Source organism: Metopolophium dirhodum, chromosome 5 (genome assembly GCF_019925205.1).
Source record: "Metopolophium dirhodum isolate CAU chromosome 5, ASM1992520v1, whole genome shotgun sequence".
NCBI lineage: Eukaryota > Metazoa > Arthropoda > Insecta > Hemiptera > Aphididae > Metopolophium > Metopolophium dirhodum.
The window spans coordinates 16,976,438-17,000,470 of record NC_083564.1 but is presented as its reverse complement, the minus strand read 5'-3'; the positions used below and the strand labels follow the sequence as shown (position 1 = coordinate 17,000,470).

The 24,033-nt window shown below is 27.2% G+C and overlaps 2 protein-coding genes across 3 annotated transcripts; both read left to right on the top strand.

The window, feature by feature from the left end:
* The first annotated feature begins 487 nt into the window (after positions 1-487).
* Positions 488-23,151, top strand: LOC132945578 (uncharacterized). Its single transcript, XM_061015351.1, has 10 exons — positions 488-587; positions 2,245-2,271; positions 2,393-2,434; positions 5,670-5,732; positions 18,849-18,902; positions 19,127-19,165; positions 19,789-19,815; positions 20,299-20,328; positions 21,146-21,154; positions 23,066-23,151. The coding sequence occupies exons 1-10, from the start codon at positions 488-490 to the stop codon at positions 23,149-23,151; spliced, it is 477 nt and encodes a 158-aa protein (XP_060871334.1).
* On the top strand, positions 8,570-14,164 carry LOC132945270 (uncharacterized). Of its 2 annotated transcripts, none has more exons than XM_061014963.1 (6): positions 8,570-11,097; positions 11,384-11,829; positions 11,902-12,076; positions 12,745-12,926; positions 13,077-13,239; positions 13,465-14,164. In XM_061014963.1, the coding sequence occupies exons 4-6, from the start codon at positions 12,747-12,749 to the stop codon at positions 13,938-13,940; spliced, it is 819 nt and encodes a 272-aa protein (XP_060870946.1). In that variant the 5' UTR covers positions 8,570-11,097; positions 11,384-11,829; positions 11,902-12,076; positions 12,745-12,746; the 3' UTR covers positions 13,941-14,164. Both variants share the same exon structure in this region; 1 of them encodes a protein (XP_060870946.1).
* Positions 23,152-24,033: the final 882 nt, after the last annotated feature.

The window sequence follows — 24,033 nt, the reverse complement described above, 5'->3', positions numbered from 1 at the left end:
AATAATAATATTAAGGGTGTTCGATACCGTGATTTTCTGTTTTTGTCTAACACACGCGCGACATAGTATTTTAGACATCTTTTTCACCAAACATTCCAATTAATCTATTGAAGCGATAAGAATTATGAAAACAGATTTGAATTTGTCGTCAAGTCTAGTTGAAGTCGCCTTTCCCACGTGTTTGATATTATCCCTCTAACTCCGAAAAATCTCATATTAAAAAAAAAGAGAGTGTGTGTGAGCCCACCACTACATTCTGGGGAAGTAAAACTTCTATCATAAGTATTGGGGCCCGTGAAATTATAAGTAAATTAAGGAGAGAGTGAGAAAAACCAATATAATAAAAATAAACGTGCATGCCACCACCACCGTGCATTGCTAGCAAAATAAACAAATAAACAAATGTGTAGTTTCATTTTTCCTGTCGTTTTATTTTTCATTACGATTTTTTCCACCCACACCTCAAGAAAGAAGTTTTACCTCAAAAATGGACAAGTTGGTACTGATCTACTGTACAGTAGTTGTAATGGATGTGTTATATTTGCATACAATGATAAACAATTGTATATTAAAAACGATGTTGAGCGGTTAGCGTAGTCCTTATAATATTATTATTTTATTCGTGACTATGGTGATAAACAAACATGTATACATATATAGGTGAACAATGTACACGTTTATTTTAATTATTAAAAATTACATAACACTAATGTTAATTAACTTAGACAAATGCTATTGCGGTAGGAACCTTCTCCGTGATATAATCGTTCATTAAAAATAAAAATTAAGACAATCGGTCGAGTTTCCGAGAACATTAGCATCAAAAGTGTCGTTTTATTTTTCATTACAATTTTTTTTTACCCACACCTAAAGAAAGAAGTTTTATTTCAAACAGAGTATTTAAAAATTGTTGCATTTTAATTTTTGGAGAAGTTAATATCAAAAAATAAAAAATGTGGAAAAGTCTATTTCAAGAAGCATTGACGGCAAATTAAAATGTTTTCTTAGAATTCTTACCACTTCACATAAAATATACGTAGGTAGGTAGATACGGGCTATGACACGATTAAACATAAAACACCTTTTTTACGACATGATTGTGCAAATTTGTCGGCGTGTCATAGAATATAGAAAGACAAAAGAAAAGCTACACAATTGAGCATACAAAACTTTGCAATGTTATCATTTTCAATTTTGAAGTATATTTTATACATAGACCTTATACTCATAGACAGAGCATTATAATCTATAGGTTGGCGGGGTTGGGTCGAGCAATCACAGACATCATCATGATAGCAGTATTGTCATTTCTGGCAACATAAAATATATTTATTAGCATATTTATACAATATATTATGAAAACACAAAACTAAAAATGCATATTTTTAAAAAGCATAATTACAATAATAATTAATAAATAATAAATCATATATTCAATAGATGAATAAATTATTCATTCAAAAACAATATAGTTTTTGTATATTATTCATCAATCCATTATCATACAATAATATTGTTAAAACGCAATAACCGATCACCCAACCTGAAATTCTATTGAGCATATGCGCATATACGTCGGCCAGCTGGAACTATTCCCATGCTCCGTTTATAATAAGTATAAGGAGCATAGACGTGTTACCCAATAGACCTGTTTTACAAAAATATTTATTCAAATAATTATAACAATTCAAAATATGGTACGAATTAAAAACATAACATGATTTCATAGCCAATAATAGTCACATTTCATAAATCTGTTTTATAATAATAATAATATTAATAATAGTTATGAAAATAATAAAATCCAAGTATGGTACGAATCAAATTAAATAGCACGATGTAGCAAAGTCACATAAAACATTCTATGCCCAATCGTGTTGCTAAACAGGTATAGTATGCTTAATCGTACTTAAGTGGTAAATAGTAAATATGCGAAAGTGGCTGACAGACACCACCAAGAATCGCTATACACGACCTTAAAATTTAACACAACCATTAAAGTGATGTACTCCTTGACGAGGTACAAATGACATCTATACTGTACAGAAGAATGATTAAGTACCTAATTTCCGTTATTTTTCTTTCTGACAACACACACCTGGTCTACGGTAGTATATATATATTGTCCTACAGGTGTGAGGGTTGTAACTAATTTAAATTAATTTTCATTATCATTTATTTGACTAGAAAACATTAAATTAACTTTGTTTATATTATATTTTGTATGTTATAAATGACTAACAGAAAGTTTAAAGAAAGTTGGATTTTCAGGTATGTAAAAGCTTAGAAAAATTATTGTAATTTATCAATTAATTAGTATTTAATTCGGTATTTGAACGAATCAGTGTGTATCATAAAGTAACGATAAACGTTTGATAATTTACATGTATAGACGATTTTGGATTTATAAACTACTGTTTTGCAAAGCAATTTGGTAAGTAGTATATAGTGATAATTAAAGACCGGATTTAGCATATTATGCATATTCATATTTTTATAAGCTATTACATGCAGTAAATGGATTTTCATCAATCATAGTTAAATAAATAATGTTACAAATTTTTATTTTGCATATTTTTGCATATTTCGGGTACAAGTGCATATTTTCCATAAAAATGCATGTTTTTGCATATTACGTATATATTTAAATATTTTTATTTAATTTTATAACTGTATGTACCATTATTATACACAAATTTGTTCAAAACACAAAAATTGAAAATATTTTTAAAAATATAATAGGCAGATTGTATACTGATTTTCCCGTCGTATAGTTTTATCTTATCTAACATTATCAAGTTATCGACTATCGTTTATTTATACTACAGAACACAGACTGACAGACTAACGACTGTAGTTCGAAGTGTACATTCGGCAATAGTCAACGACGTCAACGTAGTTCTAAATAAACACATATTAATTTTATATAACATTGTTTGTGTTTTTAAATTACAATGCCAAAGTTTCCAAGTTCAAAATTACCATCACTTAGAAAATGGATTGAACCGTATAATAAATCAGGTGAGGTTTTCAAAACCTTAAATAATAATTCAGTTTTTTGTCAGTATTGTAATAAAGTAGTCGTAGTAGAAAAAAAGTTTCAAATTGATCAGCATGTTAAGTCATTTTCACACGAAAAATATTCAAAAACTCCAACTTCTAAACAAACATTCGTTAACCAACAGTCAACTTCAAGTGAAAATCAATCAGTATTTTTCCAAGAACTTTGTTCAGCAATGATTTCTTCTAACATACCACTGCATAAATTACAAAATACCAATTTTAGGTCTTTTTTGGAGAAATATACTCATCTACATATACCTGATGAAAGTACCCTAAGAAAGAATTATGTAATCAAATGTTACACAGATATTTTAACAAAAATACGAGAAAACATAGGAAGTTCATTCATATATTTTTGTATCGATGAAACTACTGACCCACGAGGCAAATATGTTGCGAATTTTATTGTTGGAAAGTTAAATGTTGATTCACCATCAAAATCTTATCTTTTAGCATCTAAAGTTCTTGAAAAAACAAACAATAATACTATAGCAAAATTTGTAAATGATTGTCTTAGAATATTATGGCCAGAGGGAGGTAATGACGAAAAAGTTTTGTTAATGTTATCCGATGCAGCCCCATATATGGTTAAGGCTGCCAAAAATTTAAAACCATTTTATTCCAATCTTATTCATGTGACTTGTGCTGCTCACGGGATTCATCGGATTGCAGAAAATATTATGGATATTTTTCATGAAATAAACGATTTAATTAACAACGGAAAAAAGATTTTTTTGAAAGCTCCTTATAGAATTCAATTATATCATGAAATGCTACCTAATAAACCATTACCGCCCCAACCTATAATAACACGATGGGGTGCTTGGTTAGAATCAGCAATATTTTATGCAGATAATTTCGAAAATTTTAAAAATGTTATACAAAGCCTACCAGAAGACGATGTAAAAAGCATTAAAAACTGTAAGCAAATTCTAACTAAATCAAATATAATTAACGATTTAACTTATATTAAAACAAATTTTTCGGTTATTGTTGAAAGTATTAAAAAGCTTGAGACTTCAGGTTTGCTACTCATAAATGCTTTAGAAATATTTGAACAAGTTACAAATGCTATCAATAATCTTCCAGAAAATGAAAATAGCGTATTAATTAAAAAAAAATGTTCCGACATTATTAAAAAAAACAAAGGCCTGCTAATTTTAAAAGAAATTTCTAAAATACACCAAGGTGAGAATGTTGACTTAAGTTCTTCTATCAAACACTTTTCCCCGGAAATGTTGTCAAGTTTTAAATATGCACCCATAACAAGTGTTGATGTGGAACGAAGTTTTTCTGCATACAAACATATTGTCACAAATCGCCGTCATAATTTAACTGAGATCAATATGGAACATATTATTGTTACTTATTGTTTTTCCAATAACAAATAAATTATATATTTTTTATCACAATCATAAATTCATAAAATATATTGTATATAATATTGTAGTTTATTATTTTTTTTTCATCATAAATGTTTTGATTTTATAAATTTTCCATAAATAAAAAGCTGTAATAGGTAATAAAAATTTATTTTGCATGTTTTGTGATATTTAAGTGCATATTTTCGTCATAAATGTTTTGATTTTATAATTTTACCATAAATAAAAAGCTGTAAAAATCAAAAATTATTTTGCATGTTTTATGATTTTTAAGTGCATATTTTAACATTTTAAATGCATATAAATCCGGTCTTTGGTGATAATAATGTATTTATTATAAGTATGTAAATTATAATTTCTATGTTTTTTTCTTTTCGTTTCTATAATAATTATAATATTACTATACATTTTAATATATTTTTAAGAGAACGGATTCTTCAATTTTTAAGCAAGATACGAGTCTGTGAAATATCACAAGTTAAACAATTGAGAGAGTGTGTGAGTCCACCGCCGCCAGCGTGCATGACTTGCAAAATAAATAAACAAACGTGCCGTTTCATTTTTCATTTTTTGTGTTTTTCGAAGAATTTGGAGAAAAATCACAATGCCGAAAGTATTATCTCCATAGAAAATTCGCTCGGTACAAAAAAAAGTATACCAAATTACCAAGTACCAACTATATTATGATGAAAGAAATACTTATACTTTATTCAATTTTAATTTAATATAATATTATATTCTTCTTCTTTCTTCTCAATTTTGTAGGTGGGTCACGTACCCGTATGCCCCATAGCATGAGCCACCACTGCCAACAGCACACTATTGAAACTAGTAAACGAAAAATTTGCTATACGTATTTAATATGGCGTATATATGCGTACATAATATATTAAAAATTCTCATAAATCACTTAAAAAAATGAAATGTCGTAAAAATATTTACCAACATCGCAGGATAAATACTGGTGTGTTCTCTCTCTGGATAGAGTACCTACAGATCTAGTCTATAATGGATATCGAACTACGTATTATTCCTCTCTTGTGATATAACTTTTTACTATGTATAAAATCTTAGAGCTCATAGCAGGTGTTACCTCATATGGAGTTGCCGTATAACGTCTATTTAAATAATAATATAATATATTAATTAACTCATTTTTATTTCATGCAATTTTGCGGTAATTCTCGTGTCCTGATGATTGTCTCAAAAAATTGAATATCCCAGAGGATATTGATCAATTTAAAAAACATGTAAAAGAAGAGTACGACAATACTGTCCTAGCAACCAGTGAGTTTTTACAATTATTATACTGAACCACATATTATTATTATTATTATTATTATCTTTATTGACGGAAAAAAAAACTCGATTTACAGAATAATATATATATAAAAAAAAAATTTGTTTTATGTAGTGACATGAATACAATAAAATGTTGGTACAAATAGTATAAAGTTTACATTCAATTAATATAACAATTACATATTATGTGGTATATAATTTTACAGCTATAATAATTTTAACTAAAATTAGTATTCATAGTGTCTCCTATAGTCATCAGTATATTTGAAGGAGATGATTTAGAGTATGTTTTAGAAACATTATTAATTAAAAAGCTTTCTAGATTTCTGGTGGATTTAGTATTTATTCGAAAATTTAATCGTTGCAGTAAATAAGGGCAATCTATTGAGTTGTTTAATAGTCTTAATAAAAATGAATAATGGAGGTTACTTCTTCTTGTATTTAACGATTCTATATTGAAGTAGGATAATACTCCGTTATAATTTGAATGTGGTGGACGTTCGATTTTAAACTTAAATGTTAGAGAGCGAAGAAAACGATTTTGAATAGCTTCGAGATTATGATTAACTCCTATGTTGTCTGATGACCAAATAAGGGATCATATTCTACATGTGATCTGACAAAAGCAAAATAAATACTTTTTAGGGCATTTACATAAGTTTGAGTAATGAAACCGAGATTTTGAAATGCTTTATTGGTTATTTTATCAATGTGTTGATTAAAACATAACTTAGAATCGAAAGTGGTTCCCAAGTCGGTAAATGAATCCACAGGTTCAATAGAGACATTATTAAATTTATAATCAAAATAAACATGAGATTTTTTAATATTAAATGATAATATTTTGCATTTACAGATATTGAGGTTCAAACCATTTAAATTACACCAATCATATAAATTATTTAAATCATCTTGTAAATTAATACAATCATGAATGGAATCTATTTTTTTAAAGATCTTCGCGTCATCTGCAAATAATAAAATATTTGAGTGTTTTATAATCATATTTATATCATTTATAAATAATAGAAACAATGTAGGTTAAAGATGGTCGCCTTGAGGAACACCTGAGAGAACTTGGATGGGTTCTGAAATAAATTGGTTTAATTTAACTAGTTGGATTCTATTAATTAGAAAGGATGTAAGCCAGGATAGTAATGGATCACAGAATCCGATTTTTTTTAGTTTATGTATAAGTATAAAATGATCCACACTATCAAACGCTTTATTGAAATCAGTAAAGACTGTATCCATTTGGGATTTAGCTAAGAATGAATCGATTATATTGTGTTTGAATATGGCTGAATTAGTTATGGTGGAATGCCCTTTACGAAAACCATGTTGAGTATCATGTAAAAATTTATTTAATATAAGAGATTATATTATATTTATTATTTATTATTTTTGAGAATATTTTTGGAAGTATAGAAATTTTTGAAATTGGGCGGTAATTATCTACGGTAGAGCGATCACCTTTCTTGAAAATAGGGGAAATAAACACAGTTTTCCAGATTGTAGGAAATATACCAGAATTTAAAGACTGGTTAAAAAGAAAATGAATATGAGGTGCAAGGACAAAACGACATTTGTGTAAAAAGGTAGCTGACAGATTATCGGGGCCTGTTGACAAATTTAATTTTAGATTATCTACACTCAGAGAAATATATTGGGTAGTATTAATAAATTAGGTCAGTTAATTATTAACATACTAAGTTCTGTTGAAAATATAAATATATTTTTATTATAACATACTGATTGTTTCATTTAATTAAATTGATGACAACATCAATGAACTTAATTTGTTATTATGTATAGAATTTTTAACAAACCATTTTATAAGGAAACTCCTAATATTATATAATTTTAATAAATTGTCCTGGTTATTTTTATGAACCCTCGATTAATTTGATTAACCAAGTCTATTGTATTTGTGTAAAATAATTGAACAAACTCCCTGTTAATACAATAAACTTTTACATTGTTTTAACTTATAACCAATTACTTCCAACAATTTATTAATAGATCGACAAAATAATTATTATCTATAAAAATCAAAATAGAATTATTTATATATTTTCTAATATTGATACATTGGGTTTTTACACAAATTATTGTTGATAACTCGATGATCGGGCGGCGGTCTCAGTTAGTCACAACCGACACCAATACATTTCATTGTAGTTCACGTTCACTCTGTGGTAGATGTGACACCGTGACTTTTATTAATTATGCATTATATATTATTATTGGTCATCAATATTGCTATAGTTGCTACCATCGGTCTACTGTTGTCTAGTGATACTGATTTGTCTTCATATTTATAAGGTACGTAAACATAATACTAATACTAATATACAAATGAAGTAGGTAATTAAAATCAACTGATTATATTTTTATTTTTCCAAAGGTATTCATTTTTAAACACTTAATTATAAATTAGTTAATATACTTAGAATATAAGTTAACCCTTGTGCATACCTATCATCATTTAAAATGATTTGTTTTATTTGTAAAGAAGATTTTCTATTATTATCGACATTGGTGGTCCATTACAAAATATTACATTCATTAAAACCGTCAAGTACCTATGAATGTACTGAAAATCAGTGTACTCAAATGTTCCCTAATTTAAATAGTTTTAAAAAGCACTTTACACGAAAACATGCCATAGAAAATCTAGAAGACACTGTTCCTAAAAAATTAAAACTTAAAGAAATAGATGAAGCTCATATAGAAATAAACAACACTGTAATATCTCAAATCTCTAATCAAATTAATATCAAGAATGCCCTAGTACAAATAGATGATAATTGTACATTGGAGTGTGAAACTGACCTTCCTAGTACAAAAATTAATATTGAAAATGCTATTAATTTAATATATCAAGCCGGTATTAACTTAACAATGTCATTACACAATAATACTAACTTCACGAGAAAAGATGTAGTCAATATACAGAAAGAATTTTCTCAAAGTTTATTTAAACCTATAGCCGATTTATTGAAAAATGTTGTAAATGACTCAATTAAAGACCCATTATTACTATCTTCTTTTCATACTATTGTTTCAGCAATTTCTACACCATTCAAACTATGCAATTCTGAATATATTTTAGATAAATGGTTAAAAAATAATAATCTGTACTCTCATATAAATCAGTTTACTATTAACAATGAAATAAATTTAGTTTCTTCTCTTGGTGAAACCAATTATAGTGAACATATTACAAAAGGAATTTTAATGCCACTACAATTTCAATTTAAATCATATTTTGAGCATAATGATAATTTACACAGCACATTAACAGAATATGAGCATTTAATGAACACTTCAGATGACACAGTCTTAGCACATTTTGTTCAGGGTGCTTTATGGAAGGATAAAATCGCTCCATATCATAATAACATTGTAATACCATATTTTTTATATGTTGACGACTTTGAGGTAAATAACCCATTAAGTTCTCACTCGTCTTGCCATTCCATTTGTGCTATATATTATAGTTTCCCTTTAAGTGACCAATCTAAATTATGTAATATATTTATTGCAGCCTTACTAAAATCAGTTGATATGAAACAATTTGGTAATGACCTATGTTTACAAACATTAATTAATGAGTTAAATGAGCTTGAAGTAGATGGCATACTTATTTTGACTAAAGAAGGTTTAAAAAAAGTTCATTTTGTATTAGGTTTACTTGTTGGCGACAACTTAGGTTTGAATACTATTTTAGAATTTAGCAAGTCTTTTTCAGCGAATTATTTCTGCAGGTTTTGCAAAGAGAATAAAAGTTTTACACAAAAAGCATCAGAAGAAAATGTTTTATTACTTCGTAATTCTGAAAACTATGCAGAAGATATTAATACAAATGATTTCAAATTAACCGGTATTTACAAAGAGCCAGTTTTTAACAAATTAATTTCATTCCACGCAACAACAAATTTTAGTGTTGATTTGATGCATGATATTTTTGAAGGCATCTGTCATTACAACCTTTGCCACATTATTAAATATTACACAGAGAGTGTATGCATTTTTTCATTAGATACTTTAAATTTAAGAAAACAAAACTTTAATTATGGTTGTATTGAAATTGGCAACATCTCCCCTCCTATTAAATTAAATAATATCAAAAAATTTCACTTAAAAATGACAGCCCGAGAAATGATAACATTTGTTCACTTCTTTTCCTTAATGGTTGGTGACTTAGTCCCAGATGATGATCCAGTATGGATGTTTTTTTTAAATTTTTCAAAAATCATAACTATTCTCCTTTCATACCAAATTAAAGAAAACTCAATCATCCGTTTAGAACAACTTATTAGGTATCATAATTTAAATTATGTTTTACTTTTTCAAGATACATTGAAACCTAAACACCATATTCTATTACATTATCCATCAATTATTCGAAAATCTGGCCCACCTAAACATTTTTGGTGTTTTAGGTTTGAAGCCAAACATAAAGACTTAAAAACATACGCTCGCAATATTAGCTCTAGAAAAAAATATCACATTATCATTAGCAAAAAAGTATCAATATAGTTTTGCATTCAACATATTAAACAATATAAATAACAAAAATATTGAAATGAATGAAATACATAAAATAATAAGTAACAATACTATATTTTTAGATAGAATTTTTGGCTATCCATCTGATAATTTATTAAGTTACTCCCAAGTTAAGTATAAGGGTACTAAATTTAAAACTGGATATTTTTTGACAAACTTTGTTGATGAAGTTTGTCTTTATGAGATTTTAGAAATAGTTTTTAACATGAATACTTTGGTAGTTTTCTTTATAGTTCATCAAATCGAAATTGATGCTTATTATTCTAATTTAAGAGCTTATAAGGTTAATACAAATAAAAACATAATATTAAAAACTGTTTTGTATCCAGAAGACTGTAATGGACCTCCAATTAATATTAATCAAACTATTAATGGGCATTTATTCATAAGGTTAAAAAAATATTATTAAATATTATTGTTACACATTTAATGTAAATATTGCTTAATTTAAATTTATAAGTTATCCATAGTAAATTATATAAGTACCCACTACCTTCCCTTTGTATTGTATTGTGTACCTATTATAAAATCATATTTTTCTTTGTATAGAATTTTTTTATATAATACATTCCTGATTCCTATATAATAGACCGTTGGTTATTAGAAAATTCTAATAATTCTGAGCATGAAATATATACCGAAATTGGTGGACCAACGTCATCTATAACAAATCATGAAAATTCTTCAACTGCCTACATGAATAATGACGAGTGTATGGAAATATGGAACATCCTAAAGTCGTGGAAACTTGAGTCTGTTTATCAAACTTGCATAGGTAAGAATTGGATAGTTGAAAATAAACAGTTACAATACCACATGCTTAAAAATAGTTACAATTATAATTTATCATTCAAATAATGAACACATTTTGTTTTTAAATCATAAATTATTCATTGAAGTTTTGTAACACTAGGCTGGACTCAATTCGTTCAGTTTAAATTAAATAAATTATTTTTTCAAAAAAATAAAATCTTAAGGCATATAATACAGTGAATTACTATACAGTACTATATTGGAAATGTAACTAAATATAATTTAATGTGAGTACGTTTTTATTTTAGATCAGTTTATAGATGTTGAAGTGTTGAAGTATATGAAGTACAGACATGTTGAAAAATTGTTAGTAAACTTTCCACTTGGTTTACAAATTAAATTTGAAAAATATGTCAATGGGTATCAACAAAAACAGTTGGAACAACTTGATTGTTCGGTCTTAGAAACCAAGTCGATCCCATCAACTTCCACTCAACATTTTGTTTCATCAAACTCCTCTACAAAGAATCTACCAGAAAGTTGTTTTGATTTAAGTCAAATTTTAACTCGAAGTACCCAAGGTCCATTAATTGTGGACTATTATTTTAAACACAAACTTCTGAATGAATCGTGTCATACTTTACTTGTTGAAATTATCATTAATGATTTGATTAAGAGAAATCAGACTATGACTATTAATCTATCCAATGATATAGCCAATGCTATTTTACTGTCATTTCCATCAGAAATAAAGGTAGACAATTTTTAACTATAACCTAAATTCGATTTTAATATTATTAATAACTAATGATGAGTATATTTTTAGGATGTATATTTTTTAAGGGATGTATCTTGTAAAGCTCCAAAAGGGAAACTTTACTCAAAATATTTCAATGCAATGAAGAAATTACAAAGTGTTGGATTAAAATCCACTAGTAAAACATACGAGAATAATAAGAAAATTCTTTGTAGATCTGAAGATTGACTTGATTATTCACTCGGTAAGTTATGTATGAAGTGTTATAAATTATAATACATAATATAATATAAATAAGTATCAAAAAAATATGTATATGATGGATTTAAAAATTACTAAATATGACATTTCAAATCCTACTATTATAGGTAACATACAATTTTGAATTTATTATGCTTAATATGTTTTTAAAATGTAATGTCATGGCTGTACCTAATAAGAAATATTAGGAGATGAATTATATTATTAAATCAACATTGTTTTTTAGAACATTATAATTTAAAGACCTACCAAATTTTGAAACTAAAAATTTAGCAGTTATGAAAAACAAATTTATTTTAAAACAAATTTATTTTTCATAAATGCTTGATTTTTATTTTCAAAACTAGGTAGGTCTATAAACTATAATGTTCTAAAAAACAATGTTGATTTAATAATAATATAATTCATCTCCTAATATTTCTTATTAGGTACAGCCATGACATAACATTTTAAAAACATATTATATTATGCAAAATAAATCCAAAATTGTATGTTACCTATAATGGTAGGATTTGAAATGTTATATTTAGTAATTTTTATATCCATCATAATATAAATGTACGTATTTTTTTGGTACTATTTATATTATATTAGTTATTATAAAGATTATAATTGGTATCAAATATCTATTGTATACTATGTTCTACAAAGAAATGGAACCCGAATCTGAAGATTTGTGTGCAAGTTTACAAGATTCAGACTTAACTTGGCCTGAAATTGAGACAATTTGGAAAAAAACTAACAATTTTAGGCTTCAATATATTAAGAATAACAACACAGCGTCTATTTTCAAAAAATGGATACAGTTTACTCAACCAATGGGCTATAAATTGGTAAATATTATACTCTATACATTGTGTTCATATCAGTAAAAATCACTAAAATAATTATAATTTCAATCTATTAACTACAAAATTATAAATCTAATCTATTTACATATAAAGATAATACATTTACTAAAAATAATATTTTATATTGTTTAGGTAGAGATAGATTTCTGTCACATGTACTCAAACTTTAAAAACCTACCAGCCAAATTTGAAAGAAAGTCATCTTTGCTATTGAAAATATTTGACGAAAGAATAAAAGATAATGCAAGTAAAATATTATTAAATCAATTAAAAGAATCTCCTGATTTATGCGAAAGTAAGTTTTAATGAATAAGTAGATTAGAATTTTTTACTTTCTACATTTTTGACTATGGTTATACTATCGTCACTCAATAATTCGAAAAACTCCTAAACTAACTAAACGCTTGGTCCCCTGGGAAAACCACTAAATTATAAGAAAATACATGCATTTTGGTCACCTTGATAATTCGAAATGTGTTTAATTTACAAAATAATTATAATACATATTATATTGTTTTAGATGGGAAAAACTTGGTTATATTTTATTTGATGCATTCGTTATTTGTACCTTCATCAAGAAAAATTACCAGAGATGACAATGGAAAAAAATCTGTCATAAAATATTCCATAAAAGATTCTCAAAATACATTTATTATAGAAGCATCTACTCCCCTTGAACTAGAAGTCATCATAGAGAAACTGAAAAAACAAGAAAATAATATACAGCCATGTATACTAGTTGTTGGCTCATTATTAAACCCTAAACAAATAATAGTATATTTCGATGATGTTAAATACAAGTTGTTTTCTGTTTTTAAAGCTATCGATATTTGTTTTAAGCTATTCCATGTTTTTAATCTTGAATATCCATATGAATCAAGTAACGTGTGGTTATTTTTGCAAAATTATTTTTATGAAATTAACACTAAATATGACAAAAGTTTTAGTTTAGTAAAGCAAATTTGCTCAGAATTAGATGCAAATTATAATATTTAAAACTAATGTATTATTAAGAGTTCCCTAGCCAATTTTAATTTTTTTTTATATTACAAACCCAACATTTATGATTTATAAGTACCTATAAGTATATATTTTTTTTTGTAATCGTAAGTCGTTTAGGAACAACAGTTCTTCATTTTTTTTTTTTTTGTTATATCTAGTTTTACATTATAATTTTTAATTTGTATTAATATTTTCTATATACTAGAACCATTTGTTTAAAAAAGATTATAAATAAATAATTATATCTATAGTAAATAGTTTTTTTATTTTATATTTTTATTACCTATTACTCTATGGTCTGGATCTTTAAATTTTATCATATTCATCATTATTGAACATAAAATGATATAGTATTAACTGTTTCTAAAGGAACAAAAATGTCATTCTTAAGCAGAATTTTTTTTTATATTTTAGCTTTTGTTTAGCCTAAATATCTGATATCTGGACAATATGATAATTGATAAAAACACCAATTTTATTATCAATAATTATTTTATTGATTTTACCTATAGTAGGTTACCTCTTATAGGTAACAATAACACGGAAGTTTGTTAATGTAATAACCAGTTCGGTAATTATTAATAAAGTATGACTTGTAATGTTAACACAAATTTCATTAATCCTATCTATCAGTTTGCTAGATTCTACCTATATAGTATTATCTTAGGTAGGTAACAATAATGAGCAAGTTTGTTATTATTACATATGGTTCGATAATTATTAATAAGGTGTGAATGGTAATGTTAACAAAAATTTCATTAATCTTACCTATAAGTTAGCTAGAATAAATTAACAGGCATAATGATTGTTTTGATGAAAATTAATTTGTGACATCAATAAATAGTTTGTAGAACGTATGTTAACAAATTTTTTGTTGGTTTAACCTAACTTATTTTCAATTTTACCTGGATATTTCTTTGGGTGTAATTCAAAAAAAACTTCTTCAAGTGATGGTATATGTGGCTACAATCTATCGCTCCGCTCAAAATCTAAAACAAATCTTAAAATAAAATAATTATATGAAATCAATTACAGTTATTAATATTATGATTTGCTTCCTTAATTCTGGGCATATTTTTAATGTAAATACAGAAAGACAAATACCACTCTTAAGAGGATGTCAATGTAATATTTATTTTCTCTTTCAGACCCATACACAACACTGTCATCTAAAATGGTTTTTAATGATTATTGAGTAATCTAAGAGTAAAATCATCCATCACAAAAGTTATAGAAGATAATTTTTAAAAGGGGTTTTATATTTTATTATTATTTGACTTTATATTCAGGGTTCAAAATAAAATTTTTTTTTTTCATATTTAAAAAATACGCCTCAATTACCTTGGCGTTTCCAGATACATATTACAATTTATTTAAATTTTACAAAAGAATAAGGTTTATATAAGAAAAATTATATGATGCAATAAGTTTTAGGATAGTATAAGTTGTATGTGATATATCTAAGTGTTCATGTTATATTTTTTGAAGAAGGTTCGTCTCATTGAGAAGTTCTAGAAGTGATAATGCTCTTTCTGTGTTTGGCACTAGTATTTTTAATTTTACACGTCACTCCCACGCAGGCATCAAATCATAATCAACAGATTACGAATCGGCCACACATTAAACACTTATGAACATTTAATGAGGAAAAAGTAACAACGTATAATATGCACCACATGCAACACTGCGACTACAACTTTTAAACACCTATTATTTGAATGCCTCCTCACAAAATACGCCAGAGACAAACTGATGCACCCCAACAAAAAAATTATTGTAAAATTAAATTATTTAATTGTTTTGTGACAATATTTAAACAAACTGATATGTCGTACCCTCAAAAATATTATTCTCTATCATTTTTGTAATGGATGATTTCACTTTATGATTTCTCAAATATATAGGTCTTGAAACCGATTTCAAAACCGGTTTCAGAAATTGGTATAAACCGTTAAAAAACCGAAACCGAAATCAAAATCGAAAACGAAACCGAAAAAAATTGGATACCTGTATTATAATCTAAAACCGAAACCGAAAAAAATTGGATACCGGTATTAAAGTCAAAACCGAAATCGGAAAAAATTGGATACCGGTATTATAATTTAAAACCGAAACCGCAAAAAATTGGTTACTGGTATTAAATTCAAAACTGAAATCGGAAAAAATTGGGAACCGTTGTTATAACTTATAACTCAATATTTTAATTTTAATATTTTAAATAATGCTTTTTTTTTAATCAACGTAAATTATTTTAAAATGTACGTAAATACGTAAATTGCATTGATACACCCATGGGATTATGATTAAAATGTTGATAACCATTTCATTATTTGAAAAATTATTATAGTTGTTTTATACCTTTTTTTTTTTTTTTTTATTGTTCTTAAAAACAACTCGGCAGCAAAGGCCATTAGTTCATAATTCTTTATAACAATTTAGATAATATACATAGGGTTCATAGATACAATTATATTTTGATAATTAAATTAGTTAGCTTAAGAAATTTAAGCGTTTTTATGTTCTGATCCGGTTGTGGTCCGAGAGTTGAGTCGAGGATTTCGGCCAAGTTGAGGTTTTATACTTTTATTATAATAGTAATTAATAATAAATAATATTAATAATAGTTATTAATTATTTATTGGGCAGCACATTTGACAGATGACGGCCCGTATATGGGTCTATTAATTTATTAGATTGTTATTTAATAATATTAAGCTATTAAATACTGAATAGTATAATACTATTATAATCAAACTATAAAATATAAATAAGAAGAAAATCATATAATAATTACTGCTAGAACAAATTATTTATTGAGGTACAATACCAGGAAAAACTGAAAATTGCACGGGTTTTAATTTTTGTGAGTGATCGTACGACCATCACCGCTACTGCAGTCTGTAGGCCGTGGGGATCAGAGACAATAATAATAACACTAATATAAAAATAAATTTAAAATATTATATAATATTGTTTAAGAATTATTTAGTTATTAAAAATACTGTGTTTGCAGTAGTGCAGTCTGCGTGTTTGTTGTTCATTATAGTGTAGTTCCTTATCGGTTTACTTTTATACTTATAGTCTAGACATGTATGTACTATCTTTAAAGTTTAAACACTTTAAACTATTGAAATAATTTTGTTCTAGGTTACTTAAAGCTTGTAATTTGTAGAATAAAATTACAAAATCACTCCTATTGAAATATTACTCTTATTTTTATCAAAAATTAAAAAATCATATTAAGTATTTAACTATTTAAGTATAATAAAATTATTTATAATTCTAACTTAAAGTCTGCTTTAAATCCGTTTTTAAAAATGTAGAAACCAGCATACAAAACCGAAATCAAAACCAAAATTTCCTAATATCGATATTGAAAAATTGAAACCGAAACCGAAATTTCCTAATATCGGTATTGGAAAGTTGAAACCGAAACCGGAATTTCGTAATACCGGTATTGAAAAATTGAAAACGAAATCGAAAAAATTAGAAACCGGTATCCAAAATCGAAACCGAAATCGAAATTTTTTCAATCGGTTTCAAGCCCTCCAAATATATAAAAAAAAATACAGCTAATCCTTAGTGTTTGACCGATTTTCATAAGATTTTAAGAAGATATATGTAAATCCAAGGGCATTTAGTTTGACACAGGCTACGCCATCCAGAATCAGCTACCTACCTAATATAGCAAAATTACATAGAGTTTTGTTTAGAATTCTGATGTGTTTCCAAATCGATTTTAATAACATCTTTACAATTTTTAAAACACTCATAGGCCTGCGCAAACTGGAATTTTGGGGAGGGGAAGCGTGCATACAATATTATTGGGTTGTTTTCTTAATTTGGACTAAAGCTCTTAACAATACATGTAGATACATATTAATCAGTGCCAATAATAATACTTATATATAATTACTAGTACCAAAATATCTATTATTTCCTTGGATAGGAAAGTTTAGGTTAGGTTAAGTTAATTACAATGTTTATTTATTATTTGTAATTTTTTTCTAAATATCAGGTGTTATAATCATAACAACTTACTCCAAGAAAATTAAAATTGTTTCCTCCAATCTCGTGGTAAAGTAAGAATCCCAATAGTGCCGGGACGTAAAATGGAAATCCCAAAAAAGTCCAGGCGGTAAAGTGGAAATCCCCAAAAGTGCTGGGCGTATTCTCTACACTATACCAGACACTGGAATCTATACTACGATCCTTATAAAACATAAACTTTTGATTACATCTTATATTCATATTATGATCTTGATGCATGACCCTAAAAATAAATAAAACCAAATCGTTTCTTTCATGAAATATTGTTTTCGTAATATAGTCTGGTTGTTGCATATATCTCGGCATTAACTTTTCCGTGATCGATGAACGCAGAGGCGTGACAAAAAACAGTATGTGTGGATCGCGTGTGGAAGGAATTTTGCCAATTTCAGTTCTGTGAGTGAAATAGCTTACTTCTCGCCCATGCTACACAATATACTATTACGTTTTATTATTTTTTTTATCACGAAAAATGGTTTATTTTTTACCACATTTCTTAGAAAAAAATATTTTATTTTATTCTAGTTATATCAGATGAAATCACTGTCCCTAGGCCCTGGGACTTTAATTTAAGGGACACAATTATAAAATGTCAGGGGTGACCAGGCACACCAATCACCTCCCGTGCACACACCTTGGAATATACTACGGGTCTAAAACAAATAGTGGTCTAAATAATATATTATAGAAAAAATTATCAAAAAATGTATAGCTAGACTTATCTGTCTCATCAATATTTTATTAGGTATATAAAATTATGTTAATATATTATTAAAATAATACAATGTTCTTGGATATTATAAATGTTAAATGTTATAAATATAATTAACAATCAAATATTATACTTTCTAGTCGATATACTGGTGGCATTCTTCGAGCTCAGTACGAGTTATTCGAATGCTCACGGTGAGCATAATTCTATATTATTTAATAATTATTTACATATTATATAACATTATAACTCCCTAGCAATTATTGTATTATACTATTATAATATAGACTAGGTATAGATATATAGTTGTGTTTGTATAGTTATATATTTATATTTATATAATGTACCTAACAAGACAGTGAAAAATGCAACAATTTGAATAACCAAGGTAGGTACTTGTTATTTACTTGATTTACAGATTATTTATATGAGCCACGACTGTTTTGTTATAAGGAAAGTGAGTAACAGTATAAACCATGGTATTATAATATAATATAGTTAAATAGCACAAGAAATATAAACTGAATGTCAAATTGTAAGTAGAAAGAGCTCGCTTACATTTTTTACCCCGGTTTTTACATGCAAAACTTTACGATTTACATTGTTTCTTTTTTTTATTATTTGTAATACTTCACTAAGGTAATTTGGTTTTTCTGTTTTGCAGTTTTGCAGTAAAGATTTATCTATATGCCTATTGTTCCATTTTTCCAAGCGTGTGGGAGATAATATAATACAGGCTGTAACAGAAAGACCTGAGATGGTCCAATTCTTGAAATTTCGTTAAAAATAAAATATATTACTGTCAGTTAAAAATTAAAATATACAGTATTGGTAATATACAGTATCTAAGCATTGTAATTTTATTGTGTGCTATGAATAGTGCGTTTTAAGTACCTACCTATCCATATGCATTTCAATAACATAGTTTTTAATTCAGTAACTATATTTAATTTTTTAAGATTGTAAATTAATATTTGTTTCCATTAATTTTTGTGAGAGATACCTATTTAATATTTATTAAATTTCATATGATTAGTCATTACGTCCAAAAATAAAATATTTATGTTTATACATTTGCAGTTAATAAGAAAAGCTTTTTGACTTGTGGTAAATTTGAATACATTTATTTTAAATTACAATGTGTAATTAATATAAACTTTACATTTTGTCGACTTTTATATTATATTTTATTTATTTATTCTGTGACGAAGAATATATGAAAAGTCATTATGGACAAATACAGTTTGTATTGAAATAATTTCTAATAACTGAAAAGTGGTAACAAAAATATCTATAAACTTTTGAACATTTCATTGGTATATTAAACATTCTGTCTTTGATTATTCTAAAAAAAATTTGCTTGAAAATTAATTGTATTATGGTGTTGTGAGAAGTGAGTTTATAGTAGGTACCTTACTAAGCATTTTAATAAAATAGTTTTTAATTCAATTACTAGATTTTATTTTTTAAGAATGTAAATTAATATTTGTTTCTATTATTTTTATGATTGCCTATTTAATATGTATTAAAATTCATAACATTAATCTTTGTACATCCGTAAATTTAATATGAATTTTTATAAATTTCCAGTGTTTTGCAATTTGCCCCCTGCAGAATTAGGTAATATTTTAATATACAATGTGTAACATGGGCATGCTCAAGGGTGATACAACTCCCCCCCCCTTCCATGGACTTTTTACAAATTTAGTATACTATGTACCATAGTGCGTTTCATAGTAACTGTGACTCGACGCTAACGCACCTCGTGGTGTTTTTCATTAGGGTTTATAAAACTAGTGCATATTAATGTGCGGAGAATTTAAAATTGATACTAAAATTGAACTAATATTTTACACTTTTTTAAAATTATACCTCTATTAAACAAGATAATCAATGAATCATACCAGCTTATCTTACCATTTGTTATAATTTATAAAACTTGCGAAAAAAATGGGCTATACACATTTTTCTATCCTATAGTTTAAAAACCCCCGGTTTGAGACAAAACCACCATGAATGTGTCGAGTCACAGTTGCTATGAAACGCATTATAATTGTACATATAATTATAATAATTTATTAGTTACAAATTTAATTTAGAGCCCATGCGAGTTTTTCAATTTTTTTTCAGAAACCTATATGTATTATCAAAAATAAATTTCCGGAAATCATTAGTTTTTTCGGTGTTTTATTGTACTTTTAGAACTTTTCTGTTTTACGAACACCTTTTATTTATGTATATGTGGTAATTACACGAGATGCTTTTTGAAACAGGAAGGAACAAATGATATTAGGATCCAAAATCCACGCACCACTCATTAATACTATACGTATATTCCAAAACGAAATATTTCCATCAATTATTCCTAAACGTACTTATTGTTATGTTATGCAAAAACGTACTAATAATATACCTGTCTATGTGTATACATTTATAGAAAGTCCAGGTAAGTGCACTAATTCTACATATATTTAATATTATAGAGCCATATAGGTATGTACATAATATTATAAACGGACGTCTGACACCATCACATTACAAAAAAATAAATAAGGTTAATAAACGTTTAAAATATTTTATTGTTGAATGAAAAACTGTGTACCTACGTCCTTACTCGTGATACATTTGCAGATTATATCGTACAAAATAGTATAACTTTACTATATTACTATATAATATATTTTATTATATTACTTTTTATTGTATAGTGTATTTACAGTATTAATCTTATTCTATTTTACATCTGTGTATATTGTTAAAAACCAAAATATACTAAAGACAATAATATAATGTCATTCGAACGTGAAATATTAATCATAGGTAGGTATAGAGAATATTTTTTGGGACTTTTAAGTTTCAATACTTAGGTACAAATTCACGTTTGTTTTTCAACATTATAAATAAAATAAGTTTAAAATCAATATTTTATATGATATGGAAATTATTAATTAATCTATAAGCATTATTATTTTGAACCTTATACTACTTGTAATAGTTTATGATTCATAACACTAATCAATTATAATTACGTTTATATATTTACAGCTATTAAGGGTAAGCTTATGATTTTATAAGTATACTATTTTATTTAAGAAATTTATAATAAGTGTTAACTAAGGTTTAGTATTCCCTTCCTGTTATTCGTAGTTATTAACAAGATTATGAAATATACAAACAAAGGTAAAATGTTATAGCCTATAGTGCATGATATTCTCTGACAATGTTATGTAAGTAGAAAAGCATGGAAAGTGTGAATACGAGAATTTCAAGAACGGTGGAAATTGCTGGAGAGAAGGGGCCAAACATACAAGTAAGTATAGGAATAAAATAAATACAATTGTTGAATTGTGTATGATTTTGGAAATAAATAATCGTGGCAAGCCATTTAATGAAGATTGGGAATGATGTGTATGAATTTATTAGATTCAAGTACTTAGGAACACTGGTACAGAAGAATTGTGTTTTTTAGTATGTCGTCAGAAATAGGAATATTTGTCCATGTGTTACGTGCTGCCTCTTCAGAGATCCAGAATGATGATGACTTGAAATAAAATGGTAGTCAAATTAGAATAGTAAATGCAATGTTATTTATTAGAACAGAATAAATGTATAATATCGTCGTTTGTCGTGCAGAATACGGCTGAGTGTGGAGTGAAGTAGCTCTTATTGTTAACGGCTCTGGTCCAGGTACATCAGATTATGCTGATTATACGATGTCGGCTCCTTTGATCTGGTTGGTACGTGGACCTAGGTGTCCTTGAAGTTGTTATTCTCACAATAAATGAAACTGCCACCTCATAATGAAATTATGTTATGCCCGCTCAGTTTGATTAATTATTGTAAAGTGCATTTAAGTGGTTTGCCGAAATATTTCTTAAATGGAATATTTTGAAACTACGAGATCATAACATCTCAAGGAGAAACGCTTCTGCCCTGAGTAACAATTATATACCAACACGTGAATCGATTACCTATACATATTATATATTAGTACGTAAAGCTATTCCTTTACACGTGGTTGAAATGGAGAGAAGCGCCAAGTAGTTTGTGTGACAAAAATATGTCGTTGAGATCAAAGGTCAAAATATAAAGCAGTTATATTGGTAGTTGTATTGTAAAGGTTTTTTTATTTTTATATTTTATTTATTTATAAACGCCAATCGGCAATTTTATGATAACATTTGAAATGTAATATATCAATACGTAGTAAATGTTTATAACACACAGTAAAACAGAACATATAGAAAATACAACTCGATATAAACATAATAGTACTATAGTGATATAGTACAGGCGTACAGCAAACTTATAACTAATACATTTATTAAATATTAAAATTAATATTAACATTATTTAGTTTACGGAGCATTCTATGTAAAAATGATTGTGTACATAGGATGCGTTATGGGTTGGTACTTGAAAGAGGGAGTGATTTCTGGATAAGAAGGATGGGATTCGAAGACTTACGTTGGAGAGGAGATCAGGAACATCTATAATGCCACCTAAGAGCGATGTTATGAAGTGCTTATTAGCATCTTGTCAGCGTAATGATAGCAGTGGTATTTCCAATATACTACGTATTAAGGAATAATCACGAGGAGGGTGTATTATATTCATGATATGGGCAACGTAGGAACGAAACCTGTTTTGGACACGCTCAAATCTTAATTCATCTTTAGCCAAGTAAGGATGCCATATTACCACTCCATATTCCAATATTGAACGTACTAACGAGAAATATAATGTGCAGAGACAACGAGCAGTCAAAAACTGTTTGGTATTGCGCTTAATAAATCCCAAGATATTTAAAATATTACCTACCGTGACATTTATGTGATGCTCAAGTTCAGTGATGGAGTATGAAGAATACGAAGATCTAAATAAAGGAAAACATGGTCAAGAATAGTGCAATTAAAAGAATAGTTATAAGTGAATAGTCTGCTTTCTATAAAAAGACATAACGAGACATTTGTTTGTATTGACCAATGCTAAGACCAATACTGCGTGCCCAATTCACAAAAATATTGAGATCAGATTGTAGGACCAGAAATTTATTAGGACTATCAATTTTAAGAAAATGTTTATGTCATCTACAAACAGAAGAAGTTTAGCCTTTGTGATCCACTTAGTGATTGAGTTAACAAATAAAATAAATAGGAGAGGACTAAATTTTTAGGAGACCTCCCTGAGGGTCACTAGATGCCATCATGGATAAATTTAGGAACAGCATCTTTGATTTTATTTTTAACGAATTGTTTTCTGCCGGTGATGTAGAGAACTTGAGGTTTCTGTTTTAGGTTATTTACAAATTTCCAGAAGTTTGAA